Raw genomic sequence first — 20,607 nt, 5'->3', positions numbered from 1 at the left:
TCACCCGTCTTGCCCGGCCTCCCTTCCTGGAATTCAGCCCCAATAAGTCTTCGGGGTGCCCTGCAGTGTTCCGAAGAACTTGTTCTCACAAACACCAAGGAAGATGTTCCAGCCCCTGCTGGCCCCCCACTGCTCCCCCACGGCCGGCTCCCCCCCCCGATCCAGACCCCTACCCCGGGGACAGCCGAGGAGCCCCTCCCGCGCGAGGGTTGTCGTCCCGCCTTTAAGATGAACTGGGCTCCGAACCTGAAACTACCTTTATTTGTAGTTGGCTCAACAGCAAGATGCACCATCCACCAGCGCAATTACAAAACTGTACAGGGGGTACAAAAACAGGCCCTTAACTTCATTACCCGTCTGCAACCCCCACCCAGCCCCTTCTCAGCCTGGCCTGATCAGTCTGTCTCCCGCTCCTCTAGCCTTGGGTGACCATCCTGCAGCCCCTCTCCTGGGCCGACCCCCGCCACCCCAGCAGCCAGGCCGCATGAAGGAAGGTGAAACTCAGGACTCAGCCCCTTTTTTCCTCTCTGCCCTGCACATTCTCTGGGCGTCTACACTGCACCCCACCTTCTGCTCCCAGGGGGCTGGGTGTAACAGGGAAGCCTCTGGGGTGGGCCCGGGGGCGGTGTCTGGCAAGGCCTGCTGAACCCCCTCCTAGAGGGGGAGCTAATGATGCTGCAGAATGGGCAGATGCACCAGCTGCTGCTGGGCGGCCTGGTGGCCTCAGCACTCAGCACCGGGCCCGGCGCCCCTTGGCCTCAGGTATGTGGGTTGGGGCTGGGGTAGGGACCCCTTCCTGGAGAAAAAGGACCAAGCACGGAGAAGCAGGAAGCCAGCCACACCTCCTTGGCTGGGTGTGACACTGTAGTCCAGGATGGGCACAGAGCAGTTATCTATGATCCGAGCCGACTGGGTAAAGGAGGAGTCCTGGAACCGTCGGTGGCTTTCTCAGGCTTTTATTGAGGCTTTGCATGGAGTGCAGCAACCAGGTACACGGCAGGCAGGGGTGCCGGGGGGCCAGGAGGCCTGAAGGCCTCTGAGCCCCCAGCAAGTCTCTCTGGCTTCTCTGGCTTCTTTCTCCCCTTCTCTCTCCTGCCTCTTCTCCTGCTTCTGCCTCTTTTGGTGACTGTCCCAGTACTCCTCCCATGGCCCACAGAAGTAACCAACACAGCTTACAGCAGTGTAACCACTGCAGGTGCCCGTCAGGCAGGGAGATCCTAAAGGGTGGAGGGCAGAAAAGCCTGAAAACCATTTACCTAATTTTCCACCCCCTCAGGGTTTTCTGCCATACAATCTATATACAATATATACAAGTTTCCTTTAACAAACACAAACACAGCAGCCATGGCCCCCAAAAGAAAATACAACAGAACACAAATAATTCCAGGCAGGGCACCAACCTAGTGGCAAAAGTTGATCATGGGCGCCAGGAAATGATCCATCACTTCTGCTGCCGAAGGCACCGCTCATACAAGGGAGGAACCACTCAGGCATCTACGTAACACACCAGGAGCCGTCAGGCTTCCTGGCCTTCTCTGGCTGTAGTCTCGGCCACAAGCCACACACAGCGTCCACCCCCAGGATGCACTCACTCGTGGATTCGTGATTCTGTACCTTGGGGGTAATCACCCAATCCTCAGGATTTTCTGTCTGTAGTTGCTCCAACACTCGGCTTTCATAGCCACCGATGGGACACGCAGACCCCTGCACTCAGGCCAACCCATTGCACAAGCACATGGGTTGGGGATCTGTGGATACAAGCTCCACACGCAGCCTCTCTTGGGTCCCCTCTTTGGCTGTGGGCTCCACCACAAGACATGGTCCCCCGTCCCCCGAAAAAGGTTCCTCAGCTCCTCACTCTTACTCAACAATGAGCAGGGCATCACCCACAGGTGATTTTAAGAGACTCACTGGCCTTCTTGAACATGCTTAGGCTGCTTAATAGCCACTCAGGGCCTCCCAATCTCAGCACCAGCTTTTGCCTTTTTAAGTTGGCTTTTTCTTCTGCCTCGCTGCTGGGCAGTATAAACACAGAGGCCCACTGGCCACTCCCAGATTCCCATCTCTGGGGTGTACAAACAATAAACACAAACAATACCATCATCCCCTAGGGTCCCCCCAAAATAACATTACCCTGCCAAGTTCTCTGCCTTCTGGCAGGATTATCAGTCCAAGTCCATCCGTTGTTCCTTGTGTCAGCACTGGGTGAGCCCCAAATTGTGGTCCTTTCTTCCCCGATGATACTGTTGCCTTAGGGGCCCTGGGTTGGTCCTCGAAGGCCATCACCTCCTTCACTTGAGGTCTCATCCCGCAGCTCCTGGACCTTGTCTACCTCCTGTGCTCCTGCAGCATCTCTAGCTCTTCCCACAGCTCCAAGACTCTGGTCACCACCTGTGCTGCCATGGCATGTCCAGCATTGTCACAGGCTGTGGGGTAAGTAGGGGGAGGCTTTTCCACCCTCCCACTGCACATGTGCACTCGGCCAAATGGCATGGCGCTGTGTGGCAGGTGTGACGTGCGTGACGTGGCGCAGCACAGTGCAGTGCAGTGGAGTGCCGAGGAACAAAGAGTGCAGTGGAGTGGACGGAGGAATGCAGCAGAGAGTGGCAGAACATGACAGAGCGTGGCAGAGTGCGATGGAGTACGGCGACAACAGCGGAGAGCATGAAGACACCAACAGGGCTGCTAGAACCAGTAATGAACCTACCCGGTATGGGTTGGTTGTGCTCCACAGGCAACACAGTCTGCTACTCCCCAATCCCTCCTGAGATCTTCAGAGGGCTCCATACCCGTCTGCATCAATCCATCCTGCCGACTATGCCAATTGTAGTGCCAGGAAGTGCACAGAGATGGTTATCTATGATCCGAGCAGACTGGGTAAAGGAAGAGTCCTGGAACCCTCAGTGGCTTTCTCAGGCTTTTATTGAGGTTTCACAGGGAGTCCAGCAACCAGGCATATGGCAGGCAGGGGTACCGGGGGCCAGGAGGCCTAAAGGCCTCCAAGCCCCCAGCAAGTCTTCTTTCTGGGCTTCTCTGGCATTCTTTCTCCCCTTCTCTCTCTCCTGCCTCTGCTTCTCTTGGTAACTATCTCAATACTCCTCCCATGGGCCACAGAAGTAAGCAGATGGCTTAAAACAATGTAACAACTGCAGGTGCCCGATCAGGCAAGGCAATCCTATGGTGGGAGGGCAGAAAAACCTGAAAACCATGTACCCTACAGATACCTAATATATGCCAGCTCTAGTCAGCTTCCACGGGAGGGGTGGGGGTGGTGGGGTGCTCAATCCAGATCACCCAGGCCTCTTTCCAAGGAGGTTTCCCACTGGACTGCAGGCCCCTGCACGGCAGGCCTGCAGGTCCTAATGCTTATTAAGGTGAACATGGGGATGAGTAAAGGAGTAAGAATACAAGGCAACTGGGCCTCTGACTGGCACATGAAGAGATAAAAGGTGAAAGTGTGGGTGCACAGTGATTGGGGAAAGAGGAGAGGCTCCTCAGAGGAGACTTACAAACATCCTTGAAGTCCAGGGAGGATTTGGAGGTCGGAGGAAGCTGGCAATGTATCCACTCAGCGCAGCCCTTGACATGAGCGCCCCAGCCCACTGGCTCCAGGCCTGGGTTGCCGTCAGGGGCAGTTCACCAGACTCCCCATCAGTCACTGGGGAGTCACCCCAGGATTCCTCCAATCCTGGCTCTGCCACGTATTAGCTGGGTGACCTTAGACAAGTTGCTCAACCTCTCTGAGCCTCCGTTTTCCCCACCTGCAAAATAAGGACTAAATGTCTCCGGAGTGCCTCGCTGCATGCAGTCACTGCGCCACTCACAGCAGCCGGTTGGGATGGCATCTGGGGATAAAGTTTAGGAGGCTGGAGGATGGGGTTTGGAAGCCAAACATTATCATCTCCCCTCCCCTCTGCGCTGTCCCAGGTCTACCTGGAGGGCCAAGAGGAGAGTGAGGTGGAGGAGCTGCTGGAGGCCCAGGAGGAAGGGCCTCTGGTGCTCCACCACCACTACGTGCCCTGCCCGCTGCCCACTCTGGGCGCCCTACCACCCTGGCCGGCCTCTTTCCTGCCCCCTCCCCCACACCAGCCCCACATGCAGGACATGACCAGGACTCAGCCCTGCCCTCCTGCCTTTGGGAAAGGGGCGCGTAAGTGTGGCTGGGGGTCTGTCCTGACCTGGGCTGGGCTGGATAAGCTGGTCAGGGGCTGGAGATACCCGAGGGTGAACCCCTGGAGGCCATCTCAGATGGGGGACTTTCTTTTCTCCTCCTCATCTCAGGAGAGCTGTGCCCCCGCCCCCACCACCCAGTGCCACAGGGACTGTGGGTGCAGATGTACCTCCAGCTTCAGGTGGGCTTGGGTGACTGGCAGTGGGGCCCAGCTGAGGGGTACTCAGGAGTCCAGGGGGTCATGTTTCCTGGGCCTGGGGGGCTCCTACTGCACCACCATAGGCAGCTGGGCTATCCCCTCCCCTTTCCCTCTTTGGGTGCTGCACCTCCCCTGTCGTTCACTGCTGTGCATTTGGGGTCCACGAGGCAGGAGGGAGTCCCATGAGGTGCTCTCTCCCCGCAGACTACTATGATGCCCAGAGCTTACCCTGAGGACCGCGCCGGCTTCACTGCAGGCCAGAGACAGCCCCACATGCCCTCTAGTCCCTGCTGACTCTACACCCGTACCTGGCAGCCCTTGCCCACCGCCAGCCCCCGCCAGCCCCACCCCCATCCCCCCATCCCCCGCCCCAGTGAATGAGCCCCTCGCACTGGCCTGCTCTGCTCTGGAGCAGGAGCCCGCAGAGCACCGCCCAGGCCCGAGGCCCGTGAGCCCCCGCTCTGCCCACTGTTTCCTGCCTGGGCAGGGGGAGGCCTGGGCACCAGGGCCCACCCTCCCCGCCCCTCTCTCCCCTGTCTCTGGCATGGCCAGGGCTGTGGGGTCTCCGTTGGGCCTCCGTTTGCTCTGAAGGCCCAGAGAGATGGAGAGGCCTGGCTGGGAGGGTCCTGGAGCTGAGCCGGCTCCCTCAGGCCCCTCAACCCAGGAGCTGGCTCCATTGGCAGAAAGGAGAAGTCAGGGCCTGTCCTGCTCAGACCAGGTGGGGCTGAAGTCCCGAAGGGCGATGTGGGAACAGGGTCTCTCTGCCCTGCCAAGCCGGGGCTTGTCCCCCTTCCTCCCCCAGGAGGATTAGGCACTCAGGTCCCACAAAGGCGGGGTTTGCTTCCCCAGCTGCTCAGCATCGGGGTACCCCAGGGCCTGGGCTCTGGGAGCGGGGGGAGGGAGAGAAGTCCAGGCCCAGCAGGTCCCCTTCCTGGCCCCTGAGTGTTGCCTCAGGAGGACACTGCGTCACGGGGCTAAGTCCAGGGGTTTGTATTTGAGCTAGAAAGTGAGAGTCCCCAGAGTCTTCTGCTGCTTGTCCCCATCCTTCAGCCCGAGCTGGACCACAGCCCAGGAGCCACGCTAGGTCCAGTTCCCTGGGCACTGCGCTCACACAGGACGTGCCGGTGGGGCCCCCGCAGGTTCCTCCAGCCATCTTGCACCCAGTGGTTGTCTGTCTGGCTCTGTGCCACTGCAGGCCCAAGACAAAGCACAGCAGGCCAGATTTCACAAACAAGCACACGATGATGATGACCATCAGCTGGTTGTCCTGTGGGGGCTCTGGGGAGAGAGGGGCGGTGGTCTCAGAAGCCCTGTGCTTCCAGGTCCGGGGTACCCACACCCCCGTGCACTCTGCAGTCGCCCTGCGGCGCAGGCAAGGGCGGGCGGCGTCTGCCCAAGGACCGAGAGGAAGGGGCCCCAGTCCAGGCCGGCAGCCCGGCCTCTGCGCCGCGAGGCAGGTGTCCCCCTGCACCTGGACTGGGGCGGGCGTCGCTCACACCTGCCCCGGAAGGCGCATGGCCCAGGCCCAGCCTCCGCCCTGGCAGCGAGGACCACGCGTCCGCCAAGTTCTCTGCAGACTGGCAGCGCCTGGGCACCCACAGCCCCGGGGAGCGGAGCTCGAGGCAGCTTCGGGGTGTCAGGCCAAACCCCCCCTTACGGAGAAAGGCCGAGGCCAGAGAGGAGGCTGACTCCTGCCCGTCACCGCTCACGGCCAAGCAGCTAGTGGGGTCCAAGCCGGGAACTGGGAAAGAGCTGCCCCGAAGAGGGGACCCCTGAGTTGGCAGAGTGGGGCTCAGGGGCCGAATCCCAGTGCCCTCTCCTTCCCTCCCCCACACAAGGGCGCCCCTCACCATAGACCTCAAGCTCCTGGGACGCCCAGCCGCTGTGCGGGAAGCCCCCGCCCGGGGACTGCAGGTCCAGCTCCGCCCGGCAGGAGAAGTTGTGGGAGCCTGCTTGCTCGGGAGCCGTGGAGTTGTGTGTGACCACGGCCTCCTGGGGGTCTGTTGATTCTTCCCCGAAGGTCTGGCTGTGCAGGGGCTTCTCACCATGGAACAGGGTGAGGGTGAGGCTCTCGAGGGGTGCCACCGCCTGCACCCTGCACTCAGCGGTGAAGGAGCTGCCCACGGCCACCCGGGTGGGCTGCAACATCAGCAGCACTTGCTTGAGGGGGTCTGCAGGAAAGAGCGTGCTCTGGTCAGAAAGGTGCAGGCCCAGCAGGCCCACAGATTTCTATAACGGAACTTTTGAGGGGTTAAAAAAAAAATTTCCTACTGGTTCCCCTGGTGGCCCAGCGGTTGAGCTCTGTGCTGTGAAGCTGCCCACAGCCTCTGCAGCGCCGGTTCCATCCCCGGCCACCGAAGGAGGGTCCCACATGGCGCGCAGACCTCTCCTGCCGCCCGCTGCTCCCCTCAGCAGTGTCTTCGGTCCTTCTGCCTGCTCTGCTCCCCGCTCTGGCTCTGGTGAATTCTCTCACCCTCCTGCGCTTCTGACTGTACCCAGTGCTTGTATAAATAAATAAATAAATCTTAAAAAAAAAGAAATTTTAAAAAACAAACAAACAAACAAAAAATTTCCTACAAAGGACTGAATAGGCCTGGAAATACGCTTGATTTTTACTAAGTTTCTTTGACGTAAAACCGGTAAATTTTTTTTTTTTTTTGTATTTTTTTCTGAATCCACAAAATTTTCTTGTTTTGACTGACCAGGACCTGCAGCAATGTTCAATTGCTAACTTGTGTTTGCATTTTCCAACCCTTGATACCAACACAGCATGAAAATAGTGGTAGTAATTTTTACTACTCATGTCAGTGTCTATTTTTGCATAACTTCCATAGGGATTTTGTCTGCTTAAAACATCAACAATTGCAGATGAGTTTTATTGTGTGGATTTCAATGTTCTCCCAGGAAGCTGAAATAGAGCTGAACCAAGAAGAGGAGAACCTGCTGCTTTGTTTGTAGGGTTCCAGAGACCTCCAAAGAAGGTGAGGAAGCTGCCTCCATGGGCAGGACTGGACAACCCAGACAAAGAAGAAGCCCCGGTACCCTCGAGAAGAGGAAGCCCAGGTGGAGTCTGGTGAGACCAACTTTGTTCTTGAAGCCTGCGTGGCCCGGATGTCAAGAGTTTGCTCTGATCCTGTATGGAGTGTTCCAACAGAGCCAGCTACAATTGCTGTTTAGTTATTCTGCCCTGTGATTTTATGCAAAAATAGGTAATATGGTTTCAAAGTAGATTGAGTTTCCAAACTTTTGCTATGCTGTTGAAATAATTAGAGATCAAGGTTGAGAGAACTTGTTTTTTTTTTACATAAGTTCAACTAATTTTAAGATTTTTTTTCTGTGATTTTGATATATTGGCTGTCTTGTTTTGGCTAATGCCTCCAGATATTTTTTTTGCTTTTTGGCCTGGATAATGGACTATTTTCCAAAACGGAAAACTGTCATACTGGACATTCATGGACAAGGCTGCTGCTAATGTTGCTTCTCTTACATACACTGTAACCCTGAAAAAAGACGGTCTCTTAAGACTACACGCTGAGATCTGTGCCACATAGACATGGTGGAATAAAAATTAAAAGGGGGGATTGTAACAGGGTAGTCCCAGGAAAGGGGGAGGTTCCAGGTTTCCTGCCCCACCCAAAAGGAGGGTGGAGCTGAGCAGGGAGAGAAGAAGCTGCAGAGGAGCCTGGGGAAGGAAGGAAGCAGGATGGAGCCAGAGGAGACCTGGAGGAGGCACATGGAGCACATGGAGCCGAGAGACTCATGAAGAAACTGCTCTTGCCTTTTGGTCGTGGACGGGGTGACACAGACGTGGGTGAGAGACATGTGGGAGGTGACAGTGGCCATTTCTGTCTTTTTTTTTTTTTTAAAGATTTATTTTTATTTATTTATTTATTTATTTATTTATTTATACAAGCACTGGGTACAGTCAGAAGCGCGGAGGGTGAGAGAATTCACCAGAGCCAGAGCGGGGAGCAGAGCAGGCAGAAGGACCGAAGCACACTGCTGAGGGGAGCAGCGGGCGGCAGGAGAGGTCTGCGTGCCATGTGGGACCCTCCTCTGGTGGCAGGGGAGCAGCCGGGGATAGAACCAGCACTGCAGAGGCTGCGGGCAGCTTCGCAACCCAGCGCTCAACCTCTGCGCCACCAGGGAGGCCCTGTTTTTGTCTTGATTATGATTTTGCTTTTTTCCTTCCAGACTTGTCTGGTGGTTTCTGATTCTTTTCTGTGGGTCCCCACTGAAAGGTGCTTAGACTTGTGGCAGGCTTTGGGGCCTTGCTCTGGGCCAATCCTGCTTGGGTGGACTTTTACCCACGAGGGGATGGTCATTCTTGGTGCTTGATTTAGAAACTAGATTCTTTGCCTTTCCTGTATTGTTTCCTAACTGTATTAAAGCTCCTGCCCATTAAAGTCTCGTATGTTTTGTGTTGATGGCAGCTGATTGCAGAACCCATTTAGAATATGTGGTTTGCAGGGTTGGGCTGCCCCTCTCCCTGTCCTGGAACACCCTCGCCTTCCCTCCCCACGCGAGGGCGCCACTCACCATAGACCTCAAGCTCCTTGGACACCCAGACACTGCGCGGGAGGCCCCCACCCAGGGACTGCAGGTCCAGCTCCGCCCGGCAGGAGAAGGTGTGGGAGCCTGCTTGCTCGGGAGCCGTGGAGTTATATGTGACCACGGCCTCCTGGGGGTCTGTTGATTCTTCCCCGAAGGTCTGGCTGTGCAGGGGCTTCTCACCATGGAACAGGGTGAGGGTGAGGCTCTCGAGGGGTGCCACCGCCTGCACCCTGCACTCAACGGTGAAGGATCTGCCCACGGCCACCCGGGTGGGTGGCAACGTCAGCAGCACTTGCTTGGGGGGGTCTGCAGGAAAGAGGAGCATGCTCTGGTCAGAAAGGTGCAGTCCCAGCAGGCCCACCAAGCCCGGAACACCCTGGGCAGGCCCACCAAGTCCCCCACCTGGGCTCCCAGGTCCCGGCTGGACTTGTGGGGGAGGAGGTGGGCTGGGGCCTGGCCTGCTGTAGAGCAGGGAGAGAGGAAGAAGGAAGCAGCTTGGCATGAAGGACGTACTGGGTGGAAATTTTATGAATGGATGGATTCTGGGCTGGGCAAGATTGAAGGTGGTCAGTTGTCCACAAAGAAGCCCTAGAAACTATACAGCCAACCGGGAATATGAAAGTTTGGGTCTGTCGCCTTGCTCTCCAGAAATTAAATCAAATTTCATAAATTAAACAGTTGGGAGCCTCCGGGTAGTCTAGGGGTTAAGTCTCAGCATTATCATTGCTATGACCTGAGTTTGATCCCCAGTCAGGGAGCAGCCCACATGGCGCAGCAGACCTCTCCTGTCTCACCTGCTGCTCCCCTCAGCAGTGTATTTCAGTGGATCTGCCTGTTCTGCTCCCCACTCTGCCTCTGGTGAATCCTCTCACCCCCGAACCTCTGGCCTACACCCCAGTTCTTCTATGCAAAAATAAAAAAAAATAAACAGTTGGGTGATCATGATGAGTAGTAGGAGCTGAGCCATGAGCTGATCATGGGTCCTTCGACGGCACCCCAAGTTCCCCTTTGAACTAGGATACTTGGCTCCATCACCCCAGGATTACATGTTGGATTTAGAACACTTTCCACACATTCTAGCCATTTAATCTGACATTGGAAATGGCGGGGACAGGGGACGGAGAACTCAAGTGATGCCCTCAGTGCTGAGATATCGGAGAATGTGGCCTTCGGGGTGGTCTCTGTGCTCATGGGCAGGTGTGTGTGTGATAGTCACACATTTCCGGGGCCTCAGGAAAATAGAGGCACTGGTGATGCCTCCACTCCCCACGAGGAGAAGGGGACTCAGAGAGTGTGGCCGCTCTCACGGGGATGTGGGGTGCTCCGGGGATGGGGCAGGGGACTGTGAGCCCTTCCTGGGACCGGCCTCAGGTCCCTGTAAACCTGGCTGGGATCGGGGTCCTCTGGCAAGACGCAAGCAGCTGCCAGCAGGCTCAGCAGCGGCCAGTGAGGGGAAAGAGAGATTCTGGGGCCACTTCTGATCACCCCGGAGCCCGGGGGCAGGGGCCGTGAGGAGATGCCCTGCAGCCGGGGCTCGGGCCACTCACAGAACACACGGACACTGGCTGACTTCGAAAGCTGCTTCCCGTCGCAGGTGAAGTAGCAGATGACGTCCGTGTCCTCAGAGGCGTTGGACACCGAGTACAGCACCCACTGAGGCTGCTGGTCCAGCAACTCCTTGACTAGGGTGGTCTCCAGTCCTCCGCCCTCAGGCTGGACACAGCTGGTGCTGCAGTTGATCACCACGGACCCTCCGGCCTCCAAGGCCAGCCGCTCTGGCCACATGCGGACCTCAAACGCCTCCTCAGCAGACCCTGGAGGACCAGAAACCCCGGGCAGGAACGTCCCTGGCTGTTGGGTCAGGGGGCAGGGGCCCAAGAAGAAAGGCCGAAGCTCCTCGCCTCCTCTCCCTTGGCTTAGCCTTGTCGCCTCCATCTAGACCCTGCGGCTTGCAACGCCCCCGCCCCCAGGCTACCTCCCTGCCCTGGACTGTTCTTGCTCCAGCCCATCTGCCCCATCACCTCCAGCTTAGTTTTCCTGGCACATGCCCCCAGGAGAGGCTCCTGCCCCACCCTCCAGGCCCAGCACATAGGTTCGCAGAGTAGCTCTGAGGTAGGAGTGGACTGTGTTCTTTGGCCCCCAGCCTGGGATTCAACCCTCCCTCCCTCAGACACTGCTCTAGCCTCTGGGCACAGCCTCCACCAAAGCAGGCCAGGCTCTGCCCTGCAGGGCTCACCCCCCTGAAGGAGACAAACAATCAAGTGAAAATAGCAGATCTATGAGAGGGGGGTGCCCTGGAAGGAAATGGGGAGGGGGTGGGGCTGCTGTCTTGAATAGTGCTCAGGAGACCTCATGGAGATGCCACACTTGAACAAAGAGGTGGGGCAGCCCTGTCCATATCTGGGGGGCTGTTACCAGGGAGAGGGTCCTGCTAGTGCAAATACTCCAGGGAGCTTGTGTGCTTGGGGTGTCTGGGAACAGCAAGGAGATGATCCACCAGCAAAAGCAGAGCTGTCAGCCGTGGGTGGGGACTGGGGACGGGCCTACATGTTTCCATAGTCTCAGGGAGGAGGAAGGTGGGGGGGTAGAGGGGGTGCAGGGTCATGGGGTCAGCTGCAGAGGATGATGAGGTGAGCTGCTGACTCATTCCTGTTTCCTCGCCCTTGGCTGTTTCCGAGTCTCTAGAAGGCAGCCCCCAGGTTGTGTGTGTTTCCCTAAGTGCAGCTGACTTCCGAGAAGTATTTGATGTGGAGAAACCTCAGTGCTCACCTCCCACTCGGCCATCACCAGAAGGTCCTGGATCTCAGCGGGGCCTGTCCTGTGTCATGTGCCCCGCCCACCCCACGAGAGCCCCCACTTGGCCCTCAGTCGGTGGCATCTAGAGATGGGCGAGCAGGACGCTGTGCAGAAAGAGGGCCTTTGAATCCAGAGTTCGCCTCGCCCAGCTGCGCGTGACCTTGGGACTCGCTTCCTCACTGACCTCAGCTGCCTCAGCTCCCAGTGGACTGGCCGCCCCTCTGCCTGTGGGGCAGGCATGCGAGAAGGTGCTTGGGAAGCGCCCGCAGCTTGTCCCAAACAGCACCTGGCACAGGGCAGCATTTCCTCTGCAGGCCCTTGACTCACTTCCACGTTGACCATCCCCAGAGTGGATGTCTCTGCCCCCCTGCTGTGCCCTGGGCCACTTTTGGAGGCCAGCTGGGACTTGCCTCAGGGTCCTGTCATCTCCTGGGCCCCCACCCAGCCCAGCACTCAGCCTCCACAACCAGCTACATCCACCCCCCATGGAGGTGTGGGGTCTGCTTGACCTGGGGGCCAAAAGGCCAGGACCCCCACCCATCGCCCCAGGGTCACGGGAAGCCACTGTGGTCAAAGGCCCTGTGACTTGGGGGTCAGGCCCCTGCTCCACCAGACGCCAGTGCAGCGGGCAGCCCACCTTCCAGTGGGCATGAGTGAGTCAGGAACCCCAGGTGCCGGCTCACCTGGGCCCCAGAACAGGGCGAGAAGCGTCACGGGCAGGCTCCAGCAGCTCCAAGGGCACATCTCGAGGGGCAGCCACGGCTGGCAGGGAGCACTGAGGGCGGCCTAAGGAGAGAGGGAGGTGGCAGGTCAGGGATTGGCCTGGGCCACCGCCAGGAGCCCCCAGCCTTCTGTGGGCTGATGACCTCATGCATTGCCTCTCATTGTTTGAGTGGTCTTTGGAAGCCACATGGAAGGCAGGATCCCAGGGCTCCGGGCTTGCAAGGATCCAGGCAGAGGAAGCTGGGAAGTAGCTGATAAGCCCAGGCACAACCTGGTCCTGCAGCCTGGTCGCAGGGGGCAGGGCACAGCAGGCACACGTGGGAGCAAGCCCACGCACGTGGGAGGGACATGTGTGTGTGTGTGTGTGTACCTAGGAGGGTGGTGCTGACAAGATGTAACAATTAGAAGGAAAATACTATCAGACCAAATCTGTCAGTGCAAAAATAGAAGCCATCACACCCAATTAGGGCTTGTCTCAGGTGGGCAAAGGTGGGCTAACGACAGAAGAAAAACAATAGGTGACATCTAGATGTTGCTTCTCTGGGTCACACACCTTCTGCCCTTCTCTGCTGTCTGCTGTGCTTACAGAGGACCGTTCTGCACCCTTTGATTCCTCGCACGCTCTCGCCTTCCCTCTCGAGTTTACACCACTCTTCTTTGGCTTCTTGTCTCAGTTCTTCAATGCTTTGGGGAACACTCACTTGCCTGTCAGTGTTCCCCGGGAGTGTGGGGGAGTTAAGCTCCCCACAATGCACATGGAGGGGAGAGGAGCTGGTGGATGGGTGACCTCACCTCCTCCCTCCCTCCTTTTCCACAGGCGGTTGTGGGAGGAATCCTGTCGGCTGAGCAGAGACCCCAGGGCCCAGAGTCAGCTGCCTTTGCCTACAGCCACACCTTCAGAGGGCTGTTCCGAGTCCCTGTTCTGGTCCCTGTGCCTTCACCTCATGCTGCCTGGAATCCCTTCTCCAATAACCCACCTGGACCCAAGTCCTTATTCCAGGCTGTTTTTGTAGGAGCCGAAACTGAAAACTTACATGAACAGATTTAAGAAGAAAGAACACAAGTGTCTCAACAGATCCAGAAGGAGAAAAAAAAAGACAATCAGGGCCTCCCTGGTGGCACAAGGGGATAAGCACCACACTATGGAGCAATCCACAGCCTCTGCAGAAGGAGTTCGATCCCCAACAGACCAGGCAGCAACCCACATGGCACAGCAGACCTCTCCTGTCTCTCCCGCTGCTCCCCTCAGCAGTGTATTTCAGTCAGTCTGCCTGTTCTGCTCCCCACTCTGTCTCTGGTGAATCCTCTCACCCCCTGGATCTCTGGCCTGTATCCCAGTTCTTGTATGCATAAATAAATTAATCTTTAAAAAATTATAATAATAACTTTTCATTTTAAAAATTCTTAGCAAGGTAGGAGGAAATATCCTTACCCTGATAAAGAGGACTTATAAAAAAAAATAACATCTGTTTACATTATTTTTGGTGGGTCAATCTTAGCCATATTTCCTTTTTTTTTTTTAATATTTATTTGTTTATGCATACAAGAGCTGGGTACAGGACAGAGATGCAGGGGGAGAGAGGATTCACCAAATTAGAGTGAGGAACAGAACAGGTAGATTGACCGAAGTACACTGCTGAGGGGAGCAGTGAGCAAGACAGGAGAGGTCTGCTGTGCCATGGGGGTTGCTCCCTGTCTGGCGAGGGATGGAACTCATGCTGCAGAGGCTGCAGATGCTTCATAGTGTGGTGCTTAACCCCTTGTACCACCAGGGAGGCCTGGCATATTTCCTTTAAATCAGGAACCAGATAAGTTAGTCCGTTATTGTTGCTTCTTTTTTTTTTTTTAATGAATTGTGGCTCTTAGGTTTTATGTTTTTGGTTTGTTTTTTTTTTTTTAAATATTCATTTATTTATTTATATAAGCACTCGGTACAGTCAGAAGTGCGGGAGGGTTAGAGAATTCACCAGAGCCAGAGCAGGGGGCGGCAAGAGAGGTCTGCACACCATGTGGGACCCTCCGCCGGGGAGCAGCCGGGGATCAAACCGGCGCTGCAGAGGCTGCGGGCAGCTTCGCAACCCAGCGCTCAACCGCTGTGACACCGGGGAGGCCCCATTATTGTTGCTCTGTTTAACATTGCATCAGAGGCCTTAAGGAGAGAAGAAAAAGAAATTAAAGGCCTGAGGATGGGAAAAACAGCCAAACCAACAGTATTTGCAAACGATATGACCGTAGATAGAAAATCCAAAGAATAAGCCAACACGTGATTCAAAATAATAAGGCTTTAACAAGGCAGCAGGCTATAAGCTTAAAACCCTCAAATAAGTTGCCTTTGTGTCTATCAATAAATGTAAAATGTAATTTAAAAGATTCCATTTTTACCAGCAAAAAAGTACAACGATAAAGCTAGCAAAACATGTGTAAGTGTATAAGGCCTGTAGTAAGAAAATGATAAAACTCTACTGAAAGACTTTACATACAATTTTTTAAAAAAAGATTTATTTTCATTTTTTATGCATACAAGAACTGGGGTTCTCAGGCCAGAGGCGTGGGAGGTGAGAATTTACCAGAGACAGAGTGGGGAGCAGAACAGGTGGATCAACTGAAACACACTGCTGAGGGGAGTAGTGGGCGGGACAGGAGAGGTCTGTTGCGCCAAGTGGGTCAGCTCCCTGGCCAAGGTTCGAACTCATGCCGCAGTGGCTGACAGTAGCTTGATAGCTCTGAGACTTTAACACCTGTGTCACCAGGGAGTCCCTAAGTACAATTTAAATAAGTGGAGAGATAACCCAGGGCCATGGCAGGAAGATCCAACAACTTAAAGATGCAATTCTCCCCATGTAGATGGATAGATCAGTGCAAGTGCCACTCACCCCAACAAGTTTTCCTGAAAGCGGATTCTAAAACTTACATGCAAGAATAAAAAACCCAAGACCCAGGGCCTCCCCGGTGGTGCAGCATTTGAGCACTGGGTTGCGAAGCTGCCCGCAGCCTCTGCAACGCTGGTTCGATTCCCGGCTACTCCCCGGCCACCGGAGGAGGGTCCCACATGGTGCGCAGACCTCTCCTGCCGCCCGCTGCTCCCCTCAGCAGTGTGCTTCGGTCCTTCTGCCTGCTCTGCTCCCCACTCTGGCTCTGGTGAATTCTCTCACCCTCCCCCACTTCTGACTGTACCCAGTGCTTGTATAAATAAATAAAAAAAATAAATAAATCTTTAAAAAAAACAAAACAAAACCCAAGGCCCCACAAAGAAGAATAAGGTGAGGAGATTACTCTTTTAACTATTAAGGCTAATTATGAGGTATTAATGTAGAAGTAGACAAATGAGCCAATGGAACAGATAAAGAGGCCGGAAATTGACTTGTTTGAAATTTTGATACATTCCACAGGAGGGATTATATCAGTGAGTGAAAGAAGGGTCCAATAAACTAATGATGCTGACCAGATAGTTAACACACGGAGAAAGAAAGAGGAAAATGTATCCTTACTTCACACCAAATGTAGAAACCTACTCCATCCAGATTAAGGACGCTGTAAAAACTTCTATAAGAAAATACAGAGGAGTATTTTTATGTCCTTGGGGCAAGAGAGGGTTTCTTTTTCTCTGCTTTATTTTTTGTTTGTTCTCTGGGAAAGGATTTCTTAAACAAGACCTCAGAATCACCTTTCTTAAAATAAACAACTGATAATTTTGATTAAATTAACGACACATATAAACATTTCAAAGAAATGGAAACATATCTAAACAAATAAAAAGATGCTTTTTAACTCAGTCGTGGCCAGAGAAGTTAAATTCAAATCACCACAGGACACCATTTTATGTATATTGGGTTGGAAAAGTTAAGAAATCTGACACGCCAATCGTTGAAGTCATAGTGTTAGGGGGAAAGGATGTCCTGAGCTAATTCCATACAGGCTTTGTGGACTCTACCCCAACTCCAGATCAAAGCCATCAAGACATTGGAAAAGACAAATCCCGTCATCACCAAAGGGAAGATTGCTGGGACCTGAGGGTGGAGTAAAGCAGCCAGGTTTGGTATAAAACCAGACACATGGGCCTTGGAGTCTCTCTCTTGCTGGCCTCCTGGCTTCACGGCTGGTGGCTCTCGGCCAGCTCTCAGAGCGCCATTTGGGATTCCAGATCGGCGGATCGGGTAGGACGCATTTAAGACTTTATCTCTCACTTTTCTCCCTGAGCTGTACATTTCCTCATTTGCCCTTCCCTTGTAAATAAACCTTTTATTAACCTTCGTGTGTGCCTGCAGTGGAGTATTAATAAGTCCCTTTAAGCACACGGGTGAGGACCCACAGTCAAGCAACCTGTTTTGTTTTGGGACTGCCTTGTAACACATTTGGCGCCCAACGTGGTTTCCAAGTTACTCCTGCAGTTGACCAGCCCAAAGTAACTTTCCTTCATGGTCACCATAAGCGCACTAGGTCTGCAGGACTCACAGTATAATCTTTGTCTCAGTCCTATCACAATAGTTCAACAGGAAGTCTTATAATTGTGGGCGTGAGTATCCTGGAGCTCCAGGAAATATTTAGGCATTAATTTGTAAAGCTGAATATCCTTATACCCTACAACTCACAATCTCATTCTTAGATCTCTGTTCTAGAGAATCTTTTGCACTAAGAGCCAAGAAACATGTCTGCCTCTTGCCCTTACTATCCGTGTGATCTTGAACGAGATCTCTGTGCCTGTTTCTTCTTTCATAAAATGGGGTTAATAATAGTATCTTCTTTGGGACTCCCCGGTGGCACAAGGGGATAAACACCACACTATGAAGCAATCCAGAGCCTCTACAGCATGAGTTTGATCCTCGGCTGGCAAAAGAGAAACCCACATGGCGAGGCAGGCCACTCCTGTCTCGCCCGCTGCTCCCCTTGCAGTGTACTTCAGTCAAAAATAGTATCTTCTTTATAGGGTTGTTAAGTGAATTAAACAATGACCTGATTACTTAACTCCATACACAAACCTTAAGAGAATGGATTACAGCCATAAAATACTTAAGAAAACAGCTGATGCTTGCTGGACACAACTCCAACAGCCAGGAAAACAAAAGCAAAACTAAACAAATCAAACGGAAAAGCTTTTGTACCTTGAAAGAAAACATTACGAAGACAAAAGGCCACGACAGCCTGCAAGGAGATATTTGCACACCACGCGTCCAGCAAGAAGTTCATTAACAAAACAGATAAAGAACTCATGCAGCTCAACAAGAAAAAACAAGCAACCCCATCCAAAGGAGGAGCGGGGGGCTGCCTACACAGACACTCCCCGGGAGAAGACATTCGGAGGCCAACAGCACATGAGAAAAAGCTCAGCACCACTTATTATGAGGGAAATGATCATCAAAGCCCCACCGAGAGTCCCTGCACCCCTGTGAGAACGGCTGCACCAACAAGACTGGAGATGGCAAGTGGTGGGGAGGACATGGAGACTCACCCTCTGCCCTGGGGAGGTGATCTCGCGCAGTCTCTGTGGGAAACAGTCCAGAAACTCCTTCAAAAAACCAAAATGGAAGGTGCACGTGACCCAGCAAGACCACTGCTGGCTATTTACCCAGACCATACGCGAACACCCGTACCCAAAGACGGATGCCCTCCTGCGTTCACAGCAGCACGGCCCGCCAGTGCCAAGTCAGGGAGCCAGCCCAAGGGCCCGTCCCCGGGGGCGCGGATAATATATACCCAGTGGACGCTGCTCAGCTGTGTAAAAAGATGAGATTGTGCCTTTGGGGATGAAACGGGTGGCTCTTGAGGCGGCTGTGCTGAGGGAAGTAAGTCAGAAAGGGGAAGACAGTTCAGGGAGGGTTTCCCTCAACTGCGGACCATAAATGACCAAATGAAACAAACTCGCGAAGCGCAGCAAGAACAATTCTTAGACTCTGAGAAACACACTGGTGCTGGGAGTGGGGGGATGGGGGGGTGATGAGAAGGGAAAGGATGTCACAAGGGGGGTGGTGGAGGGCCAGTGCACATGCACATGGAGGGGTGACCTTCGACTCCCCAAATTGTATCATTATGGAAATGACTGACAAAATTACAAAATAAATGAGTTAACATGTCCAAGCACTTACACAGTCAATGTCATATAACGGGTTCCTGAAAGGAAAGCGAAAGGGCCTGTGTGTCCAACAAAGCACTGAAAAACACACCCAAAATCTCAGGAAGGAAGACTCAAGAGAGCAATGAAGAAAGCTGGCGAGGGTGGGTGCGCGGGCAGGATCAAGCCCTGGGGGGAGCCGCAAGACTCCATGCGTGGCACCCTACAGGCTGCACATGCTTGTCACACGTGTGCCTCTCAGGATGGGACACACCTTGACGTCCACAAAAGGGACACGAGGGGAAATTCCTGCACGTCGAAGGGGAGGGGGAGACGCCACGGGATTTTGAGGTAGGAGAGACCCCTCTAATGTGAAGAAGATGCACTGTGAACCCCAGGAGTCCCGGGGGCTGGTTCAGAGCCCCACAGAGGAAAAGCGCCGCCATGTTATCAAGTCACCTGGAGGACAGCTGCAGAGGAAGAGGACAGACCAGAACAGGAAGCCGCCATAATGGCCCAGCTGAGGACCCAGAAAACAGAGGGACGCTTCCCAGGACCCGGGGCAACCAGGCCAAGGAGCCCTGGGGTCCCCACCCCTGTGCTTCAGGGGGAAACTGAGTCCCCGAGAGGGCAGGGGCATCTTTCCATTTATTCAGCCTTGACTCTGTCCCGACCCGTCCCCACGCTGCCCGCAGGGAGGCGAGACCTGACCGTCCAGCAACTGTGATGAGGCAGGAGGTGGGGTCCGGGGCACCCCAAGAGGGGAAGGCAGGACAAGAGGCAGTGGCGCCTCCACGACCAGTGTCTCCGAGGCCGCGTTCAGGCCTTTCTCCCGCTCAGGAGTCACGTGATCCTGGGCCAGGCACCCACCTCACTGCAGCCACTCCCCTCCCTTTGATTTGTGGTAAAAGACCTAACACATCATCTCCCACTCTCACTATTTTTAGCGCAGGGCCCCGACGACCGGGCACGTTCCCAGAGCCCAGCTATCAGCGCCCTCCAGAGGTTCTGCGTCTCCCCCCGCTGAAGCCCCCGCCCTGGGACCCAGCCGCCTGCTCCCCGCCAGTCCCCGCCCAAGCCACTGCCTCAGTTTCTGGTTCTCGGTCTCCTCCAGGGGCGTCCCGGGGGTGGGGCCCGTGATGCCAGGCCCCTGGTCTCCACCGGGCTTTGCCTCGCGCCATGTCCTCGAGGCCCGGCCCGCGCAGACACTTGGGCCTCCCAGCCTGCCGTGCCTGGCTCGCCCCCTCAGCTCCCTCCCCATGGCGCTGTGGCGGCTGGGATAACTCTGACCAGCAACTCTGTGCGTGTCTGAGTCTCTGCTCAGGTCTCTTTGGGGTACATACCCAGGTGCCAAGGTGCAGGCTCAGGTGGTCGTTCTGCTCAGTTGGCGTGGGGGGGGGCTGCCGTCCTGTTTCCCTCCACTCTCTCTCCTCACGGGCAATTTCTGCACTGTGGGCGCCCTGGATGAGTGACACAGTGTAAGGGGGGCCCCCAGGCCTGCCTGCCCTGCCCACCCAGCCGGAAGCCGGATGGTTCTCACATGAGGCCTCTGGCACAATTTTGCACACAACCAGAAGCCTCTAAGGGAGTGACTTCGCACCAAGAACAGACAGTAGGGAACCTGGGCGCAGGCGCAGGGGTGGGGCAGCAGGCTGGGCTCCCCCACACCCCTGGCTTAGCAAAGTCATTAGATCACGTCAGGGACCAAGGGACAGTCAAGGCCGCACAGGCTGAGGTCTGCAGGGCTCTGCAACTCCCTTTCTTGGTGCTTTGGTGCCTCAGTCTCCTCAGCTCTGCTCGTTTTGGAAGGTTCCAGTCCTATCCCGGGCAGAGCCAGGCCATGCAGAATGTTGGGCTTGGGGCTCAGGCTCCAGGGTTTGAGGGTCCCGTGTGGCTTTGAAGCTCTTGTAACAGGGGGTCCCCAGGAAAAGGGGAAGTGCCAGGTTCCCTGCCCCACCCAAGGGACAGTGGAGCTGAGCAGGGAGGAGAAGAGGCTGCAGAGGAGCCTGGGGATGGAAGGAAGCAGGATGAAGCCAGAAAGAGACCTGGAGGAGGCACCTGGAGCCGAGAGACACATAAAGAAACTGCGTTGCCTTTTGGTCGTGGACTGGGTGACAC

General features: G+C 55.0%; 1 protein-coding gene across 1 annotated transcript; it reads left to right on the top strand.

Moving 5' to 3' along the window:
• Nucleotides 1-419: 419 nt before the first annotated feature.
• On the top strand, nt 420-4,603 carry LOC129144669 (proline-rich protein 29-like; the record flags this gene model as incomplete). Its single annotated transcript, XM_054687810.1, has 5 exons — nt 420-494; nt 659-762; nt 3,928-4,156; nt 4,287-4,352; nt 4,575-4,603. Coding segments are annotated over 5 exons (503 nt in total), but the record flags the coding sequence as incomplete, so codon positions are not given.
• Nucleotides 4,604-20,607: the final 16,004 nt, after the last annotated feature.

The sequence above is a fragment of the Talpa occidentalis genome, unplaced genomic scaffold (assembly GCF_014898055.3).
Source record: "Talpa occidentalis isolate TD23 unplaced genomic scaffold, MPIMG_talOcc4v2.1 talOcc4.549, whole genome shotgun sequence".
In the NCBI taxonomy this organism is placed as follows: Eukaryota; Metazoa; Chordata; class Mammalia; order Eulipotyphla; family Talpidae; genus Talpa; species Talpa occidentalis.
This window is presented reverse-complemented; position numbering and strand designations above follow the sequence as displayed.